At 39.7% G+C, this 24,243-nt stretch overlaps 3 protein-coding genes across 4 annotated transcripts; 1 reads left to right on the top strand and 2 right to left on the bottom strand.

Moving 5' to 3' along the window:
* Positions 1-1,549: 1,549 nt before the first annotated feature.
* On the bottom strand, positions 1,550-10,395 carry LOC127764008 (uncharacterized). Of its 2 annotated transcripts, none has more exons than XM_052288814.1 (12): positions 10,147-10,395; positions 9,856-10,068; positions 9,556-9,640; positions 8,663-8,738; positions 7,961-8,137; positions 7,494-7,599; positions 6,644-6,753; positions 6,453-6,542; positions 6,278-6,358; positions 3,840-4,649; positions 2,760-2,912; positions 1,550-2,642 (listed from the first exon to the last, which is right to left on the bottom strand). In XM_052288814.1, the coding sequence occupies exons 1-11, from the start codon at positions 10,358-10,360 to the stop codon at positions 2,820-2,822; spliced, it is 2,055 nt and encodes a 684-aa protein (XP_052144774.1). In that variant the 5' UTR covers positions 10,361-10,395; the 3' UTR covers positions 1,550-2,642; positions 2,760-2,819. The 2 variants fall into 2 exon arrangements, with proteins under 2 accessions (XP_052144774.1, XP_052144773.1); XM_052288813.1 differs by having other exon boundaries at positions 1,553-2,642; positions 2,746-2,912.
* A 5,447-nt stretch (positions 10,396-15,842) lies between these two features.
* Positions 15,843-19,803, top strand: LOC127764629 (uncharacterized). Its single transcript, XM_052289532.1, has 7 exons — positions 15,843-16,140; positions 17,117-17,227; positions 17,333-17,431; positions 17,522-17,632; positions 17,726-18,026; positions 18,320-18,459; positions 18,949-19,803. The coding sequence occupies exons 1-7, from the start codon at positions 15,997-15,999 to the stop codon at positions 19,498-19,500; spliced, it is 1,458 nt and encodes a 485-aa protein (XP_052145492.1). The 5' UTR covers positions 15,843-15,996; the 3' UTR covers positions 19,501-19,803.
* A 281-nt stretch (positions 19,804-20,084) lies between these two features.
* LOC127764628 (pentatricopeptide repeat-containing protein At3g16010) lies at positions 20,085-24,167 on the bottom strand. The gene is made up of 3 exons (XM_052289531.1): positions 23,949-24,167; positions 21,315-23,336; positions 20,085-20,869 (listed from the first exon to the last, which is right to left on the bottom strand). The coding sequence occupies exons 1-2, from the start codon at positions 24,028-24,030 to the stop codon at positions 21,520-21,522; spliced, it is 1,899 nt and encodes a 632-aa protein (XP_052145491.1). The 5' UTR covers positions 24,031-24,167; the 3' UTR covers positions 20,085-20,869; positions 21,315-21,519.
* Between the last annotated feature and the right edge of the window lie 76 nt (positions 24,168-24,243).

Raw genomic sequence — 24,243 nt, 5'->3', positions numbered from 1 at the left:
ACATAAAATTTCTTTATCGTACATATTAACTATAGTGTCTACTATAGATAACATGAACACTAATTAAAACCATCAGCTGCTATAATATTGACCTTGCTCATATACATGTACATCATCTATCCCCTCGTGTCCATTCACCACCACTCATCGTGCAAAACCTGTGGCCGGCCACATGCCGGCATGCCCCAGAAGATCCCGCCAAGCTGACACGTAGCCCGCCTCCCGTGCACACAGGCAGAGACTCCACGGCTCTCCAGTCTCCACCAAGGATGCGCCTTGCTAGGTCCCACCCCTAGATGGGCCCCCGCTCGGTGGACCCCAGTGTCAGAGCGCATGCAGGACATCGCGCGGCAGCCAACGTGTTGCGCCGTCATGTCGCGGAAGGTCGGTGCGTGGTGCGGATCCGAATCAACTCCCAAGGGTCTGTTGCTCAAGAAGCAGTTGGTTGCTGGAATCTGAAAACCTAAGTTTTTCAGCTTCTAATTTTTAGTTTATTTTCTAGATTATACTACTATAGTTTTTTAGAATTTAGATCAAAAGCTGGACTATTTTAAAGAGCTTCTGATTTTAAAAGAAGCTACAGCAGCTGAAAGCTCTCCAACCCAAATATGCCCTAAACTAGCAGCGCCCAAGTTTCCCCGAAATACTCCCCGCTGCAGTACTAGACGTGGACGAGGGCTTGAGTCAGATTTTGAACGAAACGGAATGGCAGTGTTGCAAATACGGAGGGGAAGGAGGGGCAAGGAGAGACGTGGGGCGGTGGGGGAGGCTTTTGGGGCGTTTGGATGGACCAAAACAGCTTTCCCCTCCTCTTCTTTTTCTCCTTTCGTTTGGTGAGTAGCCAAAATTAAAGATGAGACTTTTTTCTCAATTAAATTAGAAAAAAAAAAAAGAAAGAAAACCACAGCTAAGGAATGGGCTTGACAGAATCAGCAGGAAAAGAAAACTTTGAGCTTGACTTTAAACCAACTTCATAAGCTTATTTGAGAGGTGTAAAATAAGTGGAAGCCCTCGCTCACAAGTGAAATATCATTACTTTTAACGTTATTAACTGTTCTTTTCTAATTAAGATTTACATTTCACCTCGGTTTCTGCTAGTATGATTTTCAAACTACTAACGATGTGTTTCGTGTAAAAATTTTCTATATCAAGTTTGCTTTAAAATATTAAATATATATTCATTTTTTAAGTTTATAATAATTAAAACTTAATTAATTATATATTAATATCTTTCTCGTTTTACATGTGTCAACTTAATCTTCATAGTTTTACCGGAAGTAGCTTGTAGTAGCACGGTCCATATATAATTGACTGCAATTTCATGTCTTCAAATTTCATTTACTGCTACTGATCAGCTCCTGCCTCCTGCTACCTTTCAAGTAGAAGACTGTTTCAACCTCTACCAATTTTTTGCTACTTCAGTAACTTTTTCATAGTGACTAGTAGTATATTTTTTTTCTCGCACAATTTTAGTCTACAAACGAACGTTTATTTCATGTTTTAGAGGAATTTTATTCGAATTGCCTGGTAAGAGGGAACCCTGAATTCTAAGCATGGGAAGATGAGAAATCATTTTTCTGGTTAACAGCCTAACAGGAGTTTCTACGTTGTCAACTTGGGATTTTTCAGCACATGGAGATTCCAGCAATGGACATACATGGACAGTAGTTATTAATGTGTTATGTGCTGCATCAAAACTGCATCTAATGATGGGGCACAATGTTCAGATGTTTAGCTGTTCTTGCTCACTACTCTGTTCATATGCTGTGATCAGCTGCAGCAGCAAGTCCCACATCAGCTACCAATCTGAATATGAACCAAACTCTGGAAGGCACAAGTGGTTCGGATTCTGACAGCGAATCGCTGTTGGATATGGAGGGTGGTATGTCCTGTCCGTGCGAACAAAGCACGAACCCATTGGATGTGAAGAGAATGAGAAGGCATACATACCAAGACATGAACAATCATTTACAGTGTTTTGTCTGTCACTGCTTGAACACTGTTATCGTATTCGTAAGTAGAGTTAAGCATTGCTTTTCTAGTAAGAATGTCTGACGAATAATTCACATGAAACGATTCTTGGCTTCAAATTACAGGCTGATGTCCAACTGGGAGTCTGCTAGGCGATGCATTCTTGGGGAGGTAAATCTCACTTGAGCCACCTCCAGCGCTCAGGTACTTGATATATTTATCTATCCTCCTATTTAAAATTCTTAACGATTAGGCACTTGAGCCACCTCCAGCGCTGACAAAATTGCTCTCACAGTGATCTAGTGGTACCTTCATTTCCACTTGCCTAGTGCCAAAAGTTGCTATTGCCTCAGCGACACCTGGTTGGCACTGCAAAGCGAAGCTACGAGATTTCAGCCATGATCACCCTGATGTCCAACGACAGGTGTTGAGATGGAAACCAGTGCAGAATCGGGCCTGTTCTGGCATATAACTGTTGTAGTGATTTATCCCTGCAAACTGGCAAATCCGCAAATGTCGTGTAAAAATCCCGTTCTTGTCAAGCTTGTCAAATCATCATATGTATGAACCAGGGATCACGAAACATCAGTTAACTGCACAACGACGTTGGCAAGCTAAGGCTGTTTCGCATTTGGCAATGATTGGACGGTTTGTTGCAAGCGATTCAGCACCTGAAATAGTTATACGGGACAAACATGATACTAGTATATATCATTAGCAGCTCGCATATAATGATTGACTGAGGGAGAAGATTGATCAGATGTTTTGTATTACCAGCGGCTGCTTACATCTCAACAGCAGTTATACACTTGATGTTTCATGTTTTGTCATCAATAGATATCAACCACTTACAAATATGAAGTGTATCCTCCACCAAGTGGTACTCTTGGACTGAATACTGCTTCAATTAATAGGCTTGGGCAACATCGGAAGCCAATACTCTTAACAAGAAGGGAAAAAAGAGAGAGTATTAGCACAATAGGAGTAAAGCCTTTCTCTGAAGGAGTAAATGCATTCACTGTCTACATGCTTTCAAATATCTGATAAACGATGCTAGGAGTATGTCAAACCAAAATATGCAAGTTCCAGAAAGACTACATATAATATCTCCCAGAACTTCATATCTGTAAATTTTCTTTGCCACCTGAATCATGAAGCCTTTGATCTTATAGAAAACTGTGCATTCAGTAACTACATGTAGTAATAGAATGACAGTATGGTTTTGGACAGAAAAGAAATCAACATGAAAATTCTCTGGTCAATTTTCAAGATAACCAGATGGTTTATAGACTTCTACCTAGGACTTCTACTCCATGTTATGAACAACTTCAGTTTGTCACTGTTCCAAGCCAAGTCACTGGCTGCACGATATTCCTATTTCCTAGTCACCTGCTATTTCAGTTGGTACTGAACCCGTTAAAAATTGTGACAGACTGAAGCAATTGGCTAATCACTAGGAAGTCAGATCTCCTAATCAGTTGCCAGGTCCAAAAACAGGTTTTACTATTTTCAATATTTGAGAATTGAGAACTATGCCACGCATGGCCAGTACTGCTCTTGGAGTTTCGCATACTCACCATATTATAGTAAATCGATATCAAAGTGCCAACTTTGATATTCAGCTGTTTTCCATAGTTAGCTAACAAATAAAAGGCATGCATGCAAGGGCAGCTAGGTCATGTGTGCTTCATGCTGTGCTAACCTCATGCAATTAGAAGGTTTGGAGTAGTTCACCACTACCTAGCTTTCGGTAGCTCACGTTTGATTTAAAAAAACAATGCATCGGATTAATGAAGTACTTAAAAAAATAGAACATATTAAAATTACAAAATGAAAACAAAATAATGTCTTTTGAGTGGAATCCTTACCGGTATACTCAATACAGCACCTTGCGAGTTGGTCAACACTGGTAGCATTCGTCTTGCAGGTGCTGGAATAGATCTCAGGATTTGAAGAGATTTCATTGCTGACAATTGCAAATATCTAGAGTGCTGCACGAGTTTAGCATCCTCCAACTTGTCACAGAGAGCATTTGAATAATTCTTATTCTCTTCCAAAGAATGGATCTTACAAACTTCAGCAAGGAACAACCAATCGGTATCGAACATATGCCTAATAGCAAGACTTCCATCCTGATTTACCATACAATACTGGCAAGTATGCTTTTGACTGTCATGCAAGCACATTCCATTCACAACAACCTCCGAGGTTCTCCATGTAATCAAGAACCTGCCCATAAAGTGGCATGTTTCACCAGGCCAGAGATTTAGAACTTCTAAATAAGGAAAGCTTGTTTTCTCCAAGTACTGTTCTTGTCCATGCTCTTTTGTTGTAATGAATTTTTGGTGTTCATCTGTTTGCAAATAATTGAGCTTTTCTAATGTACAATCACCTATTAGCTTGAGATCCTTTGCCTTATTCAGCACATCAGTTGAAAATTTAGAACTCGGAAAAGGTGTGTTTGGGCAGTTCTGTCGAAATTGATCAGAGTATATGCGTGATTCAGTGACTATCTGGTTGATCTCGGATACTGGTGGTGGTTGCTTTACATAGGAACACTTATAGGACATATGAACAGAAGATGACTCCATCAGATCAACAGAACAACAGACAAGTACTTTTGTACCTTTGGACCTTGGAACTGCACAAAGGTAACAACCAGCTACACTCAGGGCAGCCTGCATGAGATTCAAGCAGAACTGAATGAACCATGAAGGATCTTATTTTGCTAAAGTACAGAATTACCCAATAGTACTCCTATAGAGAGATCATGATGAGTATTTACATAGTATGTGCTGTAGAAGAACATGATGAGTATCTTATGCAAAAAAAGATATATTGTTGGAGGTCTTGGGTTATATCTTTTGCACAAGTGTACAGCAGCTTTTGAATGCGAACTTATGTAGTACCAAGAGATGCTATGGATAATCAATATTGAAATTGGAGAAAATACTGTCATAAGCTTAAAATGTTTGTGAATGAAAACTATTGTTGAAGTATTCGGAGATGAGTACTTGAGATCTCCAAATGATAATGGCATAGATAGATTACTTCCAATTGGAGAGTAGAGAGGTTTTCCAGGAATGCTAGGGAGCATTGATTGTATCAATGATTCATTTATTCTATCTCCCCCTATCCTCCAATTATTAATATGTGATACAATCAATGCACCAAAGCATTCCGAGAAAACCCCCTTGCTCTGCAATGGCAAGTAATCTAGCTGTGTCATTATTCTTTGGAGATCTCAGGTACCCATCTCCAAATACTTCAACAATATTTTCACAAACCTTCTTAATATATAACAGTATTTTCTATGGTTCTAATATAATAATAATAATAAAAAGATGAGAAAGAACTCGGCCCCAAAGGGAAAGACCTCCCTAATGTATTATACTCCCTCCATTCCCTTTTGATCAGCGCCTAACCAAATTTCAAATATTCCAAATTGATCAGCGTATAAACTAGGTACTAGCGTTTTCTCAGGTTGTAGTAAATGCCTCGCATGCTATGCATGTACATGCAGAGTCTTTTGAAGTCTCATGCGTTGAGATGCATGCAGAAAAAATCCGTTGAGCTGCATGCTAATTAGGGAGAATTAGCTATAAATGATGTGCATGCAGAATTGATTTGGTTTCTTGGTCTCGGTGCAGCAACGTTATACGCTGATCAACAGGGGCCGAGAAAGGTCACAATAGACGGTCCCCCGTACACAAGGAGTCGCCCCCTACAGATCAGGCCTTAACCCGTGATTTGAGGCCCCTAGGGCCCACCCTCCATAGGTCGATTCTTAACCCATGTTTTGGGGGAACCAATGAGTAATCTTTATTTGGTGCTAGACCAGGATTTGGTAATCCATAAGTTAGCACATGAAATGCTATCGTACAGTTCAGCAAATGAGATAACCCAACACGTACAAGAAAATCTTTTTCTGCACAAAATAATAGTAAACTCAGATTGCATGCCTATGTGCTACGTAAGAATTACTAGTTCGCTATCGTCATCATCAGATGGCTATGTCGATGAATCTAAGAGAGATCAATGACTTATTTCAAGCATAGAAAAATATATGTATGTGTATGTAAGCATCTTTGATCTGGAAAGGAAGTATAAAATGTCCATATTAATTTTCAATTCAGACTTTGGACCAGACTTGGGTGAACTTTGAACAGGTCCTTAGGGCTTGTTTTCATTTCAAGTTGATTGGGCTTCCAATCAACAACAGTAATATTTACCAAAAAAATTACACACAAGAGAAATAAAAACTTAAGGATGTAAGCAGTACACATGCACATCAACTAGAAGGAACCTTGCAGGGGATGGTACGGATGTAGTCTATGAGCAATTGAGCAGATCTACCACGGAGTGGCCTATGCCTTTGTGAAACAAACTACAATGGAGAAAAAAATGAATCAATGTCCCGTGGCAATAAGGTGTCTAAGATCTTCAAACTTCAGAATATTTTTTTCTCCCAAAAGACGTACCTGTAATACATATGCTAAATATCGTGAAAGAAAAAGATCATCAACGTTATGTGGGTCAAGTTTTTCCAGGTCAATGACAGCATATCCATGCTGCAGAATGATAAATGAATTTTACGGGGGAAAAGAGTTAGTATATAAATTTTAGTAATGGCATGATATAGGAGACATCGAATTACAGAAAAAGGGTATACCTCCATTATTGTTAAAGACTTCTTTAAAACCATACTGCAGGCATTATCTATAAATGCTCGTGTCAACCGGCACGCATAGATCAGTTTGTGAAGCTCTGACTGAAAGGTACCTGTAGATAAGCAAAATTTGTCAGCTGAATGTGCATTCGTTCATCGCTCATCATAAGGCGATAGCGTGTGCAAATTTACAACTGCAGACAAGCTGGCCAGAGCTGATGTAGCTTCACACATACCAATTGGAGCTAGGACTTGCCACAAATAACTTCGGCCACGAATTGGCAACATGTGAAACAGTGAAAATGTTGTCATTTGCTACAAATTCTGTGACCTACTTGCACAAGTGAATTTAACTAAATACAATCTCTTGAGCTAGATACCCATGAATTCTGGGCCACTGATAGTCTGACACACTTTTTATTTACTATAAAATAAGTAGACCTTGTGTACAGACCAACCTAGACAAGAAACATGAAAAATCACAATTTGGTGCACACAAGCAAACATTTATGCTGATTCCAGAAGATGGTGTATCTACAGTCAATAGTCAGTTATTATTCAACAGAATTACCCAATTGCGGATGGTCAATAGAACAAGTTGTTCCTGTGACCAAACATGGCATTTGATAATTAATAGTGATGGAAAATTCATTGAAATTTATAATGAGTAAAACGTACGCATGCTCAATCAAGCTTTATACATTTGTCAAATGTTTATGGACATCACCTTTCATCAATCATCATCTGTGAATGATCTATATTATGATATAAATGAGGTAAAGTTGAAGACAAAGGATTCAACATGATGATTCTAAAATCACTCAAAAGCAACAGCTTAAGTGCAATTGTGAACCTTCTATGGATAAACTTCTCAAAGATGCCCGGATTCGATTCCTAACGTACAGCAAACTATTATTAGTTGGATCTTCAACCCACAAATGATTACTTCCTTGACATATCTGTGGAGAACCAAGTATGACAGATCAATCAGTAACAGCTACACAAATATGATCATTTTTTTAAAAAAAAAAATGACAGCTCGAAGCAAAGTCATCAAAGTCTCCTACAAGAAAAGGCTATGTTGCTTTTTCAGAGAAAGGCTAGTCAGCAGGAGAAATTAGGAATATTGGTGAGGAATTTCTAGAAACATACATAAGCGGAACTCATTAAATACAGCATGTTAAATGAATTTTGGGAAATCAAAATTCAAATTAAGTGTCTAATGATGAAATATTGACTATATTTGAAAGATAAAAGTAAGATAAGGCTCCTCAAGTAAAATGCAAGGCTGATTCTAAATATCATGAGATCATGATTTACCTTATACATGTCATCTTTTGAAAATTCAAGCATGGGACGGACAAGAATAACACCATAACGACTGAAGTTATCTCCATCATATTTTAGATTAGGCGCAAACAACTGAGATACAAAGGCTGTACCAGCAAGCCCCAAAACACCACTGTTGCGAGATAGTCTCAGAACAAAGAGTTCGGCCTGCATTTATAAGCCTAAATTCACTCAGAGAAAACATATAATCTGCATCTGCAGTAACTATAATGGCATAAAATCATAACATAGAATGGTAGAAAGATGTTAGTATACATTAGATTCAGTAATCTTTAATTCAATACCACATTGGATACTACGACAATTAGAAGGTAACCATGTCTAAATTCAAGGATCAGTGCAAGGTCCACTAAATCCGATATCAGATATTCATGTGACAATGTATGTTAGCCTAGAGAGTAAATGCACAAACAAAGATACAGTAGTACATGAAGGCACAATAGTATCATATCTAATAATAGTTCCCTATATGCAAGTTGTCAAGTCCACAAAAACTTAAAATATAAGAGGAAAAAATTAGCACCGCTTATTTGACGATGATAACAGGTGTCATTTGGCTCAATGCTTTTACATAACAAGGATTTTATGTGTTAACTCACAATTCCATAAGTGGGGCAACACTCATTCAAAACCAAGGGAAAAAGGAAAAATACATCTCTCAATTTAACAGACCTGGTCATCAGAGTGGTGTGCGATAAGCAAGACTGCTATTCGTTGCTTTATACAAATGTCCAACAGTTTTTGGTACCTGAATTTATTAAAATGTGAAGTCTTGTTAAAATGCACTAAGGTATTTCTGTGTTTGTGAATAAATTGGTATGGAACTGGCAGAGCATATATCAGGTAGATATATACAGTCATGAAGAACATAGCATTCATTTTCACAATGCCATAGCATACTAAATTTCCATATATTTTAGTAGTCAGTGTGAACCATGTCACTCATTACTTTTGAAGTGGCAAGTTTACAGCTTCTCAACACTGGAAATTGAAAAAAAAAATGCACATTGTGCAGGAGGTAATGTCCATGAAGAATCCTAAAGAACATTCCTGATACCCTCAGCGCCAATACATTGTGAGAATAATGCACTAATACCAACATGTAAGGTTCAGAGTTTTAACTAAACAAAACAAAATATTCATTATTTTTCTTCTTGAACATGCCGGAGAGCTATGTATCATTTCATATAAGAGAAGTGGCAAATAAAGCCATACAACACACGCCTACACAACCCACAGTTCAAAATACTAACATATGTGCCCTCTTAAGTATAACAAACAACTAAATCTAATGCCTTAGGTGCCGGTAAAGAGAAGGGAAAGCCCCTTAACTCCTAACACTTTGTGCAAGTAAATGGTCTACACAAATTTCATACAAAGTTGTTAGTAGGTGAGGTACATTTTTTTTCAGATATCCATACAGCATGCATGTAAGTTTTGGAAATCGATGAGACATAAAAAAAAATTGGCCATATCAACCACAATACTAAGTTTGCAGAAAATCAAATTGTTCAGATAGCATTATCCTTGACAAGTAGTGAACCATGGCAGAGGGAGACGCACACCTCATTTCACGGGCAGCCTCTTGAATATGCCCCAGCTTTGGTCGCCCATTCGGCCATTCACATGTAGCAATCTCACAAACAACACCTACAACAAAATTGTGGCACCTCAAAATGTCTATTTTGTGGATCAAGTCGCATTAAAAAAAACAGTTCAAAAGAAAAGGTCCCATTCAAATGCAACTCAAGGAGCAGACCTAACGGAAGCCAATCATCATTGCAATTTTCTATGTGCGCAGGTGCAGAGTAAATTTGTATTAAAATAAAGAAATTATACAGTGTTAATCCATAAGTAAGATTTACCCATGCCGCGCACCCGATCACGGACTAGCTGCGCCTCGTCGGCGCTCTCAGGGCGCAGGCCATGGTCGACGACGACCCCCAGGAGCCCGTCCACGAATCCCGAGACGCCGCCCTCTCCCTCATCCTCCTGCTCCCTCCCCTCCCCGGCCTTCTTCCACGCCGCCGCGAGCACGCAGAGCGCCATGGAGTCCGGCCCGCCGGAGACCCCCACCGCTGCAAACCAGCCAACCAACCATGCCTCAGAGCCACTCGTTCAGCAAGAAAACCAATAAAGCGACGCCGCATTCGTACCGACGCGGTGGTGCGGGTGGACGCCGGCGAGGGCCATGCGGCGGGCGAAGGCGCGGTGGTACGGGGCGAGGACTGAGGAGGCGGGGACGGGGCACGCGGATGACGAGGCCGAGGCAGCGGCGGCGGAGGAGGAGGAGGAGGAGCAGCGGCATAGGAGGAGGCGCCGGAGAGGGGCGGAGCGGACGGGGAGGAGGAGGAGGAGGAGCGGCATCATCGCCGGAGTCGCCGGAGAATCGAGGGGATTGGGATAACGGACGCGTAGGGTTTTAGACTTTAGGGCCTTTTTCTTAGAGCGAATGGGCCTGAGGTGGCATGCACCGATGCACGGGCCGACCCATGAAATGGGCCGATATTAGGCCCATTAATAGGAGGCGTAAGCCAACGGAGAGAGGAAAAATGGAGGCCCAACCGCCCAAGCATGGAGAAAATGGGGAAAACTATTGAAAACTCTCGGAGAGGATGTGCCCCTAGGCCCTTTAGGCCTTTACCATGCGAGGATGCGGTAAGTTACTTCGTATTGCCAGCTCGGATATTTACTTATGTGTCGACTAAATGCGCGTCTCTGCTGAGCCTCTTTCCCCCACACAGAGAGACACGTTCTTTGCCCTTTGTGAGTCCACTCGCGGCCGAGAAAACACATCGCGCCTGCGCTGTGGAGGGCATGGCTCCGAGTCGTTTTCCCCTCACGCCACACCGAAGATGGAATCCCTAAAATCGCTCTCACGTGCCCACCGATTCATGCCATTAAATCAAGAGCACAACTTCATATGATTCATATCCAAAGGACACCCAAATTTACAAAAACCTAGGATTGAGATCCATTACCTGAGCTGACTTGGTTGTTGGAGGAGTTCAAGAAGCCTCTGCTACAGGTGGAGCTGGAGCCAGCACCGCATCCGCCATCACATCCTGTTCTACAGTTAACGGGGTTGGAAGTGGACGAGCTAGAACATCAATGTCAACCACATCCTAGACCCTAGGTTCGGTCCACATCTCAATTGACAAGTCTGATCTCTCAGTGCAAGGATTTGACGACTACCATCGCCTTCTTGCCCCTCTTCTTCATGCCCTCACTCTTGTCGGCCTAGATGGGGTATATCCAATTAGAAGCAGCACCAGTTCGCTCCAGAGCTCCATCGCCATGAACCCTTCGCGGCGGAATATGGTGGTCAGCGATGCGCCGTGGTGGATTGGGAGGCGTGTAGTGGACCTGGAGGCGACGGGTTGAGGGATGCGATGCGTCCAAGAGAGACTCGTCAAGATTAGTTGGGGGAATTAATTCCTTGGGCTACTTTCCTTGCTTTGGTCACCAGTATTGTGGGCTTTGTGGCTTCGATAGTACCTCACCCCAATTAAGGCCACACAAAAGAGGTAACATGCTCTGCATGGGCAAGAGACATGCATAGCGTAGCTTGCATTGCTACTGCCCTTATGATTGCACTTGCATATCATTTAAATAGTTATGAAAAAATCAAAAATATCAACAAGATAAGATTAATGTGTGATTGATCACTTCGTAAATATGCAAGGCCAAATTTAACTTATACATATTACAACGGAATAAATATTTTTAACTGTAAATATATGTTAACTAGTTAGTATAATTTAATTTGATTTTAATCCCGTAGAAATTGAATTTTAACTTATGTAAATCCATCGTCTCGTTTCCTTTAGAAAATATAACTATTCGAGTGATATGGAAATATCCATCGTCTCTTTTTTTATTTTTTTATTTATTTAAATGACATGTAAATCTATACTAATAATTGAACAGTGTAAAATCACTCTCTCTGAACACGTAAGACGTAACACCGCTGGCATTCGATGCGATGCGGCGGCGGGGAGCTGGCACTGGCAGTGAGCGAGCGAGATGCGGAACAGCTGATGCGTCACGCACTCACGCGTGCGAGCCGACGCGGGCGCGGGGGAGCCGGCTTCCCACGTGCTGGCCGACAGACAGCCTGCTGCCTGCATCACTTGGGGACTGGGGTCCGTACGGGGGCGGGTCCAGATGAGTCAGGCCTTATTTTTTTAAGTTTAGGATTATTGTAATTTAGATTATTAGGAGCAAGTTGAAAAAAACAGATAATTTATTGAAGTAGCTTATTATAATTTGGAGCTCAGCTTATTATAATCTGATATACTCATTTAGGTGAGCTTTTTTCAGATTATTGGGTAAAAATTACCCACCATGCCACCCCACTCCCTTTGTAGACTTGTAAATCTAATAATCTAGGAAAGAAACAACTAACCGTTTATTCTACTATAGATTATAACAATCTAGCTTATAGTAATCTGACTCAATAATTTAGATTATAATAATCCCAAACTGAAAAAACATTGCCTCAATATAGCTATGCTAGCCCAAAATTAATCCAATCTTATGCGTAGATCTACGCTATCCTCAAGCTAAATTATGCTGGCTGTACAATTACATTATTGTGCTGGTCTTGTTTGGTACTAGTACTAGAGGTTTTGATATGTGCTTTTGTCCTTGAAAAACTGATTACTTTTAAGGGCAAGTTCAGATTTATGATATTTTAAACCATACCATTATTTGATAAAATTAACAAATGCATGATAATATTTAGTTTATTACCAAATATTTGTCATACTTAGAGAATTGACAATAATATATTTAACCTATACTACCAAAACTTAGTAATGTTGCTAACTTGCTAAGATTTTGGCAATACCAAATTTTAGAAAGATTGAAAATGGCTATAAAATGAACAAGCCCTAAATCAGACTCGGAAGAATAACAAATTGCATTGTATTATTGCGTTTACAAAATACAAATAATTGGGAGAAGCTATAGATGTCTCGAGTACGGACACACAAAACGAAATATTCATTAGCACATGATTAATTAAGTTTTAATTATTTCAAACTTCGAAAATAGATTTAATATTAACTTGTACGGAAGAATGTTTTCGCACGAAACACACCAATTGACAACTTGAAAAACGAAATTTGTATCTTAATCAGACTCAAAATAGAAATACTATTAGTAACATACAGGTGTTTAGTTTCATGTAAGTTTTTCCTCACGCCTTCAATATTTAGCTTTTAGTTCAACTATACCAAATTTGGTAGTTAGATAAGTTATTTGAATAAGTTTTTACACTAACAATATTTTTATATGGCATCACTACAAAATGATCCTATGTTACCAACATAATATAATTTTCTTTTAGCATATCGACGTAAACGTGTGAGGTGCTCTGTAACAATGGCTCTTTTGCTAAGAAATCAAAAGCTTGGCTTCTTCAAATCATAGATGCAAAGTAAGATCGATTAGTCCTCTTCTTGATGCAAGTATGTCACACAAATCATGTCGTCCATCTCTGGAATAAGAGTCTGTCAGCAAGCTAGGTCGATGGCCTCAAATATATTGTTATCAAATAAAACACATTGGATATAACCCATTTACAATAAACAAATTCTTAATTATATCGGATAAAAGTTAAAACTATATTGTTGTACAAGTAATTCTAAATTAGGACTACTAAAAAACTATTGTAAGTATTTAGGTGGAAAACTTTTAAATGTAGCTACACTATTAACTTCTATCAAAAGTCTTTTCAATAGCTTCCGAAGACTTCCATCCGGAAAACTTTCATATGAAAATTTTCATTCGAAAATCTTTGTTACGAAAACATTCATCCAAAAAAAAAAGGAATTTTTATAATTAATTTTCTTTTTTTTCTCCTTTTCCCTTTCCTTTTTGTTTGGTTTGTTGCCCTTTTGTGGCACATTTACTCGTCTCTTACTTAGTCCTTTTGTGTGCTCTTGATAAATGGTTGAATTTGATAAAATTGGAAGGACTGCACTATTAACTTCTATCAAAAGTCTTTTCGATAACTTCTGAAGACTTTCATCAGGAAAACTTTCATATGAAAATTTTCATTCGAAAATCTTTGTTACAAAAACATTCATCCAAAAAATATGTTGGGTAAGCAGATGCGCTAAAAAACAATTTTTATAATTAATTTTCTATGTTTTTCTCCTTTCCCCTTTCCTTTTTGTTTGGTTTGATGCCCTTTTGTGGCACATTTACTCGTTCATGTAATGCTACATAGTCTTTTTGTGCACTCTTGATAAATGATTGAATTCGATAAAACTGGAAGGATGATACTATTTTAGTACATCAAATAAAAAATTTGGAGTGTTTAAGAATCACTTGATTATTTTTCCCCTTATGAACAAAGAAAAGTAAATTATGATTTAAATCATATGGATAAAATGAATATCAAGTCCTTTTGAAACAAATGATTAGCTCATGAAAGATACCTGAAAGCATACGGAACAATCTATTCCATAGGAATTTTGTGGAAATCAAAACGTGTTTTTCCATTTTTCCTATTTCTTCATATTCACTTTTTTTTTCAACGTGCCATTTAAAACATCATTTTCTTCATGTTCCATGATTTTCTGTATTTTCGTTATATTCTTGTGCTTTCAAGGTCCCGTTCTTTTCTCCAACAAGGGTTGGATGTAAGATTTTCGTGGCACGCTTTTCAAACTGCTAAATGGTGACTTTTGTGCGAAAACTTTCTATATGAAAGTTGCTCTAAAATATCATATTAATCTATTTTTCAAGTTTGCAATAGTTAAAAATAATCAATCATACGTTAATACAACATCGTTTTACGTAAAAAACTTAATCTTCATCTTCATCGGGAGAAACGCCACCTAAAATGTTACTCCCTCCATCCCCTAATATAAGAGATTTTGACATTTTGCTTACACTATTTGACTATTCGTCTTATTTAAAATTTTTTGGAATTATTATCTATTTTTTTTGACTTACTTTACTATCCAAAGTACTTTAAGCACAACTTTTCATTTTTTATATTCGTATAAATTTTTTGAATAAGACGAGTGGTCAAACAGTGCAAGCAAAATGTCAAAATCCCTTATATTAGGGGGGCGGAGGAAGTACAAAGGATCAACAATACTCTCTGCACTATGGCCGTAGTCCTTGTCGTTTCCATGTAGAACTCTATTCATTCTTCCTCATACGGAACTTCTCCTATATCTGAAGATTGTTTCCGTATAAGACATGGTATATGGTGGGTCCTGCCAAGATTTAGTCAACTACTATTAGTTATGTGGTATCCATAACCCTGACAGTAACTTTTTTTGACGTATACAGACACACATTTGAAGTATTAAACGTAGACTAATAACAAAACAAATTACAGATTCCGTCTGTAAACTGCGAGGCGAATCTATTAAACCTAATTAATCCATCATTAACAAATGTTTACTATAGCACCACATTACCAAATCATGGTGTAATTAAGCTTAAAAGATCCCTCTCGCAATTTACATACAAACTGTGCAATTGGTTTTTTTCGTTAATATTTAATGCTTTATAGTTTTTTTAATATTTAATGCTTTATGTATATGTCCAAATATTTGATGTGACAGAAAAGCTGGAAGTTTGAACGTAAATTAGTGTCAATCATTGGTTATAAGGGCTGTACGTAAAGCAAATTAGTGTCAATCATTGGTTTTTGCATGCGATAAGCAGGGAAAGAAAACGAGAAAAAATGTTCTTTTTTTTTTTTCACAACGAACAAAGCCAGAAAACCCCGGGATAGATGCCAAAAATAAAGCTCCAAAGAAACAAACTAAAATTAAACCAAAACAAGAACAAATCCAGAAACAAAAAAAAAAATCCAATTTTTAAAGCGCACAGCACAGCAGGAGGGATTTGGTCCCCGTCGGCTCGCCCCCCGTCGCCTCCCTTTCTTCCTCGTCTCCTCCTCCTTTTCACACGCGCAAGCTGCTCGAGCGAGCGCGCACACACTATCACAGGGAGGGGAGCAGGAGAGGGAGGAGATGCCGGTGCCGGGGAGCCAGAACGGGCGGCCGAGGCCGGCGAAGGCGGAGACCATCCACGGCCTCGCCCGCGCCGGCGACCTCGCCGGCGTCCAGAGGAAGCTGCAGGAGAATCCCGCCCTCATCAACGACCGGAACCCCGTCGTGCGTGCCCGCGCCTTGCTCCCCCCCCCCCCCCCCCTTTTGCTTCTTGTTCATTTAATTTAGTTTTTTTTAAAGAAATTTCGATCTTTTGCTTGCTTCTTGCGCGGTTTCGTTTGACACTCCTTGCAGTGTGGAGTGGACTGGAGTGAGCATTCGAGATTCGCAAGAGATGGGGTCTCTTTCGTTGTGAAGAAAAAATGTTGGTTTGATCGGATTTTGTGCTTGCTTCTTGGTTTCTATGAGCTTTGGTTCTTGGATTTTTATCCCCATGTTGGCGGTTTCCCCCATTTCGTTCCTTATTTAGGATGCTGAGGTGGTGCTTTCTTTGGGGGAATATTTTTTCTCCCCATCCTCCTGCTTGCTCTGATGTTTCTTTCTCGGTTTGTGATATGGATGCAAGTTTCTTTTCTCGCCAAGAGTTTGCAAAATTTCCTCTAGATTCGTTTAATTCCGACGTCGGTTCTTCTTTAGGTGGAATTTCAGACTATTGCAGCAATGGTTTTCAAACTGTCAATTTTTCTTTCGGTGGAATTTAGTTTTATGCAATTGTAGGTTTCTCTAATTCCTCTTTGAAATGGTTTGCGACTTCTCTCAGATTGGTCGCTTTCTTATACACTTTGTAACTCTGCATTTCGAGATGATTTAGACGTTTATGTTTGGTGAACTGATAAGATTTGGATATCTTGTAATGTTGCTGCCACTGCAATCTTGATTTGCGCACAATTTGCAAATAGATCAGTAAAAGGATATTGCGTATATCTCAGTTCACAACACACCAAATTCCTGCCAGAGATAACATGAAGGCTAGACCTGAATTGCACGATGATGAATTTGATTAGTTTCTAAACAACTGAGGCCTTAATTTTTTTTTTGTTTTCTGACTAGAATTTTGTAGTGCATAATTGCTATGCATAATATTGTGCAGTACTGCATAATATTGTGTTCCTTACCTTCTCTTTGACAATGTACCATGCAGATGTCCCAAACACCGCTTCATGTCGCAGCTGGCTACAATAACACTGGCATAGTCAAATTCTTGCTTGATTTCCAAGGCACGGATAAAGTTGAGCTGGAAGCAAAGAACATGGTAATTGAAGTATCTGGCATTTGTTGCAGCCTTATTGGCACCTCTGCGACACTAATTGTATGCTGTGAGCTTAAGATATAAATTACTGCTTCTGTTGTTCTGCAGTATGGAGAGACACCCCTGCACATGGCTGTGAAAAACAGTTCTTGTGAATCAGCAAAATTGCTACTTGAACGTGGTGCACATATAGAAGCCAAAGCAAATGTAGGATCTGTCTATCTAGTATTACTTTTCTTTCTATCCCGTATTATTTGTGGGTATTCATATTTAATCTGTTTTAACTCATTGTTGCAGAATGGCATGGCACCATTGCATTTAGCTGTCTGGCATGCACTTCAATCTGGAGATTGTAGCACCGTAAGCGTGTTGCTAAGCTACAATGCGGATTGCTATGCAAAAGACAATGTATAGACACTTGATTCTTATTGTGGTAAATTGCTTTCTTTACAACAACTTTAGTGTACTGAATCTTGTTCTCATCACACATTGCCCCACCAGGAAGGCAAAATCCCTTCGAATCATATTCCTGGAGGAGCTGGTAATGAGAAGCTGCAGAAACTCCTCACTCGCCATATGGAAGAGCAAAGAAAACGGAAAGCCCTCATGTCATGCCGTGAAGGAAAAGCAATGGCGGAGTTTGAAGAAGCAATATCACAAATTGTAGGATTACAGGACCTCAAAATGCAATTGCGTAGATGGGCCAGGGGAATGCTTTTTGATGAGAAACGACGAGCTATGGGCTTAGGGATTGCTAGCAGAAGGGCTCCCCATATGGCATTTCTTGGCAATCCAGGAACAGGTACCACAATTATGTTCAGTTTGATAATCAAAAGCATGATTTATCATCATGGTATTACGGTCATAATTACTATTTTGTGCACCGATGAATTTTATTGGAACAGTACAATTAAGAAATATGTATGCTTGGTGAACTTCTTGCATGTGATTCTTGCTTTGATGCATGCTGAAAGCATTTCTCCCAAAGCTTGGGTAAATAAGTTTTAAAACAATAAACAAGGCCATACAAATCATTCAAGTGTTTGTAGTTTAGGTGCTAAAGCCAGCTATATAATATTGCAACCTCTAATGTAGGTAAAACAATGGTTGCTCGGATTCTTGGAAAGCTTCTTCATATGGTTGGGGTTCTCCCTACCGACAAAGTTACTGAAGTACAGCGAACTGATCTTGTTGGAGAATTTGTGGGGCACACTGGACCAAAAACTAGGCGAAAGGTAGCTATGTTCTCTGTTCAATTGAGTTCTGAATTTTGTTCCCGTGTGACTATACAAACTCTATCCTTAAAAATGGAAATCGGAGTATTAAAGCTCCAACTATTTATCTGTTATTACTAGTTATGCAAACTATTTCTTATTTCTTACACTGGTCCTTAGTATTTGGATTCTTATGTTCTGCAAATACTTGCTTTTGTCAGAAGACTTGGTTTCTCAATTATCAATTTGAGATAAAGTGGAAAAGAAAAAAATTGTTAAATCTGGAAATAAATACTCCCTCCATCCCAAAATATAGTAACTTTGTCCAGATTCATAGTACTAGAGTGTGTCTAATCCGGTCCTAGGTTGCTATATTTTGGGACGGAGGGAGTAGGTTTTAGGGACATTGGATAAATACATGGGTAGATTTGACTTTGGAGTTATTATGATTAAATTTGTCATTGCTCTACTTAATTAACTTATACATCATAATGTGTATACATTCTACAGATACAGGATGCTGAGGGTGGAATTCTGTTTGTGGATGAAGCTTACAGGTTGATACCGATGCAAAAATCTGATGATAAGGATTACGGTGTGGAGGCCTTGGAGGAGATAATGTCTGTAATGGACAATGGCAAGATAGTTGTGATATTTGCTGGATACTGTGAGCCAATGAAGCGCGTCATCGCCTCCAACGACGGCTTCTGTAGGAGGGTCACAAAGTTCTTTTATTTTGACGATTTCACCACAACAGAATTAGCAGAGATCTTACATCTGAAGATGAATAACCCAACTGAGAGCAGTTTGCTGTATGGGTTCAAGCTGGACCCAAGCTGCAGCATCGAGGTCGTTGGAGAGCTGATTGCCAGGGAGACAACTGAACAGCGGCGTAAACAGATGAATGGTGGCCTTGTAGACACGCTGCTCATCAATGCCCGTGAGAATCTAGATCTACGTCTTGATTTCAACTGCGACGATGCGAATACTATGATCACAATCACATTGGAAGACCTGGAAGCTGGCCTTAAGCAGATCTCCAAACAGCGGCAGTTGCAGTGACACCAACCAATTTGGAGACAAATTTTTGGTTATAATTGGAAGCTCATCGACATCAGACAAAGTTTCAGTCAGGTTCAAGGATTTTGATGGAATCAAATAGTGGGATTTGGTCCAATTTTTTTGCTGGCTATTCTTTCTGTTGTATCTATTCACATTGGTAGGTAAGATTTATGCCCTTCTACAATAGCACTAATACGCATGTAGTTCTTTATTATTCCCATTGAGGTATATAAGCCTTTGTAAATACATTTCTTGCATTACGAAGCATCTTTTAGAGGTGATGAAAGTCTTGTCCTTGTCCAGGTAATACACGCAAGTTATCCTAATGTCTTCCTATCAAGTGATGATTCATTTCCCATTCAGCGAAGAGAAGCTGACACAGCAACTTTTACATCAGAAAAATGAAAATATATAGTAACATGATTCAGATTAATACTGTAAATATGGATTGAACGTCAACAGATATAAATTACATGAGAAACCAACCGAAAGCTGTGTGATACCAAAGATAAAAGACGGACTTAAATACCCTTGACAAGAACAATATCAGGGGAATAAAACCACATACAAATGACGAGAAGAATCACATTTACTTCCTCAGGAAGTCTTCCACGTTACTTTCATATTCAAATAGCTGATCCAGCTAGTATCATGTTTTGAGAAAGATACATAAACATTTGCATGTGATGACATTCAGTTCACCTTTTATAAAAAAGATCATAGTTTACACATGATGCCCTTATCATGTACAGTTGAGCTATAGGTGCAACAGCGACAGCATTCACAAGAATGATATCTTTCTATAGAATGACAAAAGAGCACAGACAGGGGGCCAGCGAGAAACAGATCATACAACAAGACAAGAACCTTAACTCTTGAGGATCTCAGATCTCCACTATACATAATTTTTATTACCTCTATCCAAAATATAAGGGATTTTGAAGAAGTATCTGGTTCCCTTATATTTCGAGACCAAGGTAGAACAACATATATGGAGCACATGTCCACCACATCTGGATTCTTGACTTTGGTCCTCAGAAAAACAAGCTTCGATGCTGTTATAATGTTTGAACTTCCAAAATTATATGACACTTTTATAAGCGAGAAGTACTTTGCCATGAAGCACAGGGTGGATCCAAGGCTGTGCGAGGCTCACCACCGGTGGATAGCTCCACTGTAGATTGCTTTCGCATGCTTCTGCACAAGCTCTAGAAAATTCCTAGGTCCGTCATTGTGAAGCAATGGCCATCCATATGTAAAGCCCCATCTGGACACTTGGACTGAGAATGTTCCGCACAGTTGCTCTTGGATTGGTAGTGCCAGATTGCCGATTTGGTAAGCTTACTACTGTCCAAAATTGAGTAAGTTCCTATAAAAGATAAGAATGTGTTAATAAGGTCAGAACTACTATTAAAAGGTTGTTAACCTACCAGATCTATAATAAACAGTATATTGGGGATCCTATAAGCTCGCTAAACCGGGTGTACATAAATGATAACGGCGCAACTACTCATCCTTTGGTTCTGAATCCTTATATTTTGCATTGTATTACAGCTTAAAAATACCCAGAATGTCCAAAAGAAACGACCATAACTTGGTAAATGATACACATCGATGTTCCAACAGTGGTTGCTGAAGAAACAACTCTCAATATACACTAGTTAACCTTACACCTAAATGTTTGGAACTTTCAGCGAAAACTCTAATATTCTTTGCACCATTACACAATAATGGAATCATTCACATTATAAATGAGTAAACAAGCTGACTATAGGAAATCAAGGGCAAGATACTCAAAATAATGAAATACACACCTTCTAAGTCTGTCTTCTAAGATTTCTCCAATAATGGTTTGCCAGATTTGCACTCAAGGAGACGAGGAGGCATAACTTTTGATGTATATCAGCCAGAAGAAATTCTAGAGTAAAACTTGTGATGCAAAAGAAGCCTTGGATCAAGATTTTTTCTTGTGAACATGAACAAAAGCAAAGAATCCAGTTCTTCAGTGAATTTTTCAGTTTATTCTTGATCAACCTTTCCAATTGCCTCAAGTATAGATGAATATGTAATAAGATCATACTCAAATCCCAATGCATTCATCTCTTTCATCAGCTCAGCTGCCTCCTCAAACATGCCAGCATGGCTCAACGCACTAAGAACAGTATTATATGACACAGCATCTGGTTTTATTGTAGAATTTTTCATGTTAGTAAGCATCTCCATTGCACGATGAGGCCCCCCGGTTTTGGCCAGTCCATTCAAGATGATATTGTATGAGTTAATATCAGGAAGACATCCATGCTCTTGCATTTTTCTCATTGTAGTAAGAGCTTCATCGAGCATGCATGCTCTCGCTAATCCAGACATGAGAGCATTGTATGCATAAACATTAGGAGTGCAACCAAGTTTGCTCATCTCATCAAAAAGATTTATAGCATCATCCAGACGGCCAGCCTTCCCCAAGTGTTTTATCATCACTGCATACACTCGAGCACTTGAGGAACCACAATTTTCTTTTAGTTCCTGGAAAAGCTCACATGCAAGATCGTAACGTTTAGCCTTTCCAAGAGCATCAATCAAACTGCAATATGCTGCTGGACATGGAGGGAAGCCCTTCTCATCCATCTCCTCTAGTAGCATCATGGCCTTTTCTATCCGGTTGGTTTTGCAGAATCCATCAATCAGAATGGAGTACGTGAATGGACTAGGGGAGATCCCACTTCCCTTCATTCTCTCAAACCATGAGAAAACCTCGGAAACACGGGATTTTGATTCAAAAAGTGCTTTTATTATAGTATTGTACGTCACCACATTTGGAATACAGTGCGACACTCCCATCTCCTCAAATAACTTCAAACCATCATCCAAACGACCAGCCTTGGCTAAGAAATTTATCATATTATTCATGACAACTGTGTCTGGCTTGCAGCCTTCTCGTTGCATTTCATGGTAGAAGTGATATGCTTCATCAATTCTCCCAGCTTTACCAAGGCCCCTGATTAACTCGGTGTAAGTAAACACATCAGGTCGGCAGTACATGTACCTCATCTCTTCGAACAAACTCAATGCTCCATGAACATTGTCCATTTTGAAGGACAAAGATATTATCATGGTATATATCTTAGCAGTTGGCTGCATTCTATTCTCCTTCATCTCATTCAACAGACGAATTGCTGAATCCTGGCGACCGAGTTTGCAGAAAGCAGAAATGAGTGCAATATAAGTCACAGTGTCTGGGTGGCAATGGCCTTCATTGCTCATCTCGTTGTAAAGTTCATGCACTTTCTCATATTGCCCCTCATGAATTAACATGATTATCATGCTATTATATGCCTGAGCAGTTGGTTGACACTTCCGTGCCTTGATTTGGTAAAAGATTGTAATTGCCTTGCCAATCATCTTGGCATTCCCCAGCATCCGAATTACCTGTGAAAGCTCCATTGGGGTGACAACACAAATAGGACTCCGTACCATTTCTTGGATCATCTTCCACATTTCACCATACTGCTCCACTAGCTCTAAACAATGTATCAAGGCCATGTAAGTGGATGTGTCATGTTGATAATTCCTTTTCTTTGCAGCCCATCTAAAAAACTGCATCTTCACATTGACCCCAACATCTGTTTTCATAACCTCTCGTACCAACCAGTGATCAACTCTCAGCATGAGTACCTCCAATGCCCTCTCAGCATCGGGGCCCCACTTGAATATTTTCAGGATCCTAATGAATCTCTCATCCAACACACGAACGGAATTTGTGTACCTTGGCGAAAGAGCTGCTACCGCATCCTCGTTCCGAGGAGATGGGGTTCGGAACATTTGAACAATCTCATTTTCTGCATTCCAACAAGTCAAAATTGTTTAAACAAAAGAAGAAGAACGCAATTAGCTTGAGCATGGCGTTTCAGATAGTGTTACATACAGGATCAAAAACAGTGCGGGGCACAATTCACTTCAGAACAAATTTTGAAGGAACTCATGTATTCTGGTACTGGTACTACTGCTAGAAAATGAAATTGACTTAACCATTCAAATAATCAAGCATTCCCATTTCATGATTAAACAACATCAGTGAAGAATTCTTTTTCACTCAACAGACCATCCAAAGCTGATTTGAACCTCTAGGTTCTTCGCAGTTAACAGATAGCAATCCCGGAATCCAAAATAAGTTGCATCCAAAACAAAAGAAGCTCACAATACGATCTCGCTAGTATAATTCACACGCTCTTCACCATTACCACTAACCGAACCACATCCAAATCAACCCATCCCCTTAATACACCATTCAAAATCTAAATCAACCACCAGGAGCTACATACTCACATCGACAGGTTACCACCACGCTCACAACGTAATCTTAGGAGAGAGACGGCATCATTCTTGAATTTGAAAGAGAACAAAAAAAATAATAATGATAAAAAAAAAATTCACCCCACCCCACGCATCACCTGTTTGCTTTAACCTCCGCGCGAGGTGAGGCGACGAGGCGATGCCCCGAGAAGCGAGGAGGCACGGCGCGCGGCTCGCCATCCCTGGCCACCGGCGGCGGCGGCGGCGGCGGACGGCGACGACGAGGACGAAAGGGGAGTGAAGCGTCGAAGGGCTTCACACTGACGGTGGGCCCAACTCGGACTCCTCCTATGACTCTCCTCTCGGGCCGCGTGGGCCTAAACTGGACAGGGCCCACAATGTCAGTGACCGGCCCGGCCCACGAAATGCTCTGGAATTCGCGAGGGTTTTAGG

The sequence above is a fragment of the Oryza glaberrima genome, chromosome 2, assembly GCF_000147395.1.
Source record: "Oryza glaberrima chromosome 2, OglaRS2, whole genome shotgun sequence".
In the NCBI taxonomy this organism is placed as follows: Eukaryota; Viridiplantae; Streptophyta; class Magnoliopsida; order Poales; family Poaceae; genus Oryza; species Oryza glaberrima.
Note: the sequence above shows the minus strand (reverse complement) of the source record. Positions and strands in the feature narration are given on the sequence as shown.

Coding starts and splice junctions, on each gene's coding strand:
- LOC127764629 (XM_052289532.1), top strand. CDS start 15,997: ATGCCGGTGCCGGGGAGCCAGAACGGGCGGCCGAGGCCGGCGAAGGCG. Junction 16,141..17,116: donor TCAACGACCGGAACCCCGTC/GTGCGTGCCCGC, acceptor TGTACCATGCAG/ATGTCCCAAACACCGCTTCA. Junction 17,633..17,725: donor ATTGCTATGCAAAAGACAAT/GTATAGACACTT, acceptor TTGCCCCACCAG/GAAGGCAAAATCCCTTCGAA.
- LOC127764628 (XM_052289531.1), bottom strand. CDS start 24,030: ATGGCGAGCCGCGCGCCGTGCCTCCTCGCTTCTCGGGGCATCGCCTCG. Junction 23,337..23,948: donor GCGGAGGTTAAAGCAAACAG/GTGATGCGTGGG, acceptor GTTGGAATGCAG/AAAATGAGATTGTTCAAATG.
- LOC127764008 (XM_052288814.1), bottom strand. CDS start 10,360: ATGATGCCGCTCCTCCTCCTCCTCCTCCCCGTCCGCTCCGCCCCTCTC. Junction 6,543..6,643: donor AGTCTTTAACAATAATGGAG/GTATACCCTTTT, acceptor ATCATTCTGCAG/CATGGATATGCTGTCATTGA. Junction 2,913..3,839: donor GTGCTGTATTGAGTATACCG/GTAAGGATTCCA, acceptor CTTCTTGTTAAG/AGTATTGGCTTCCGATGTTG.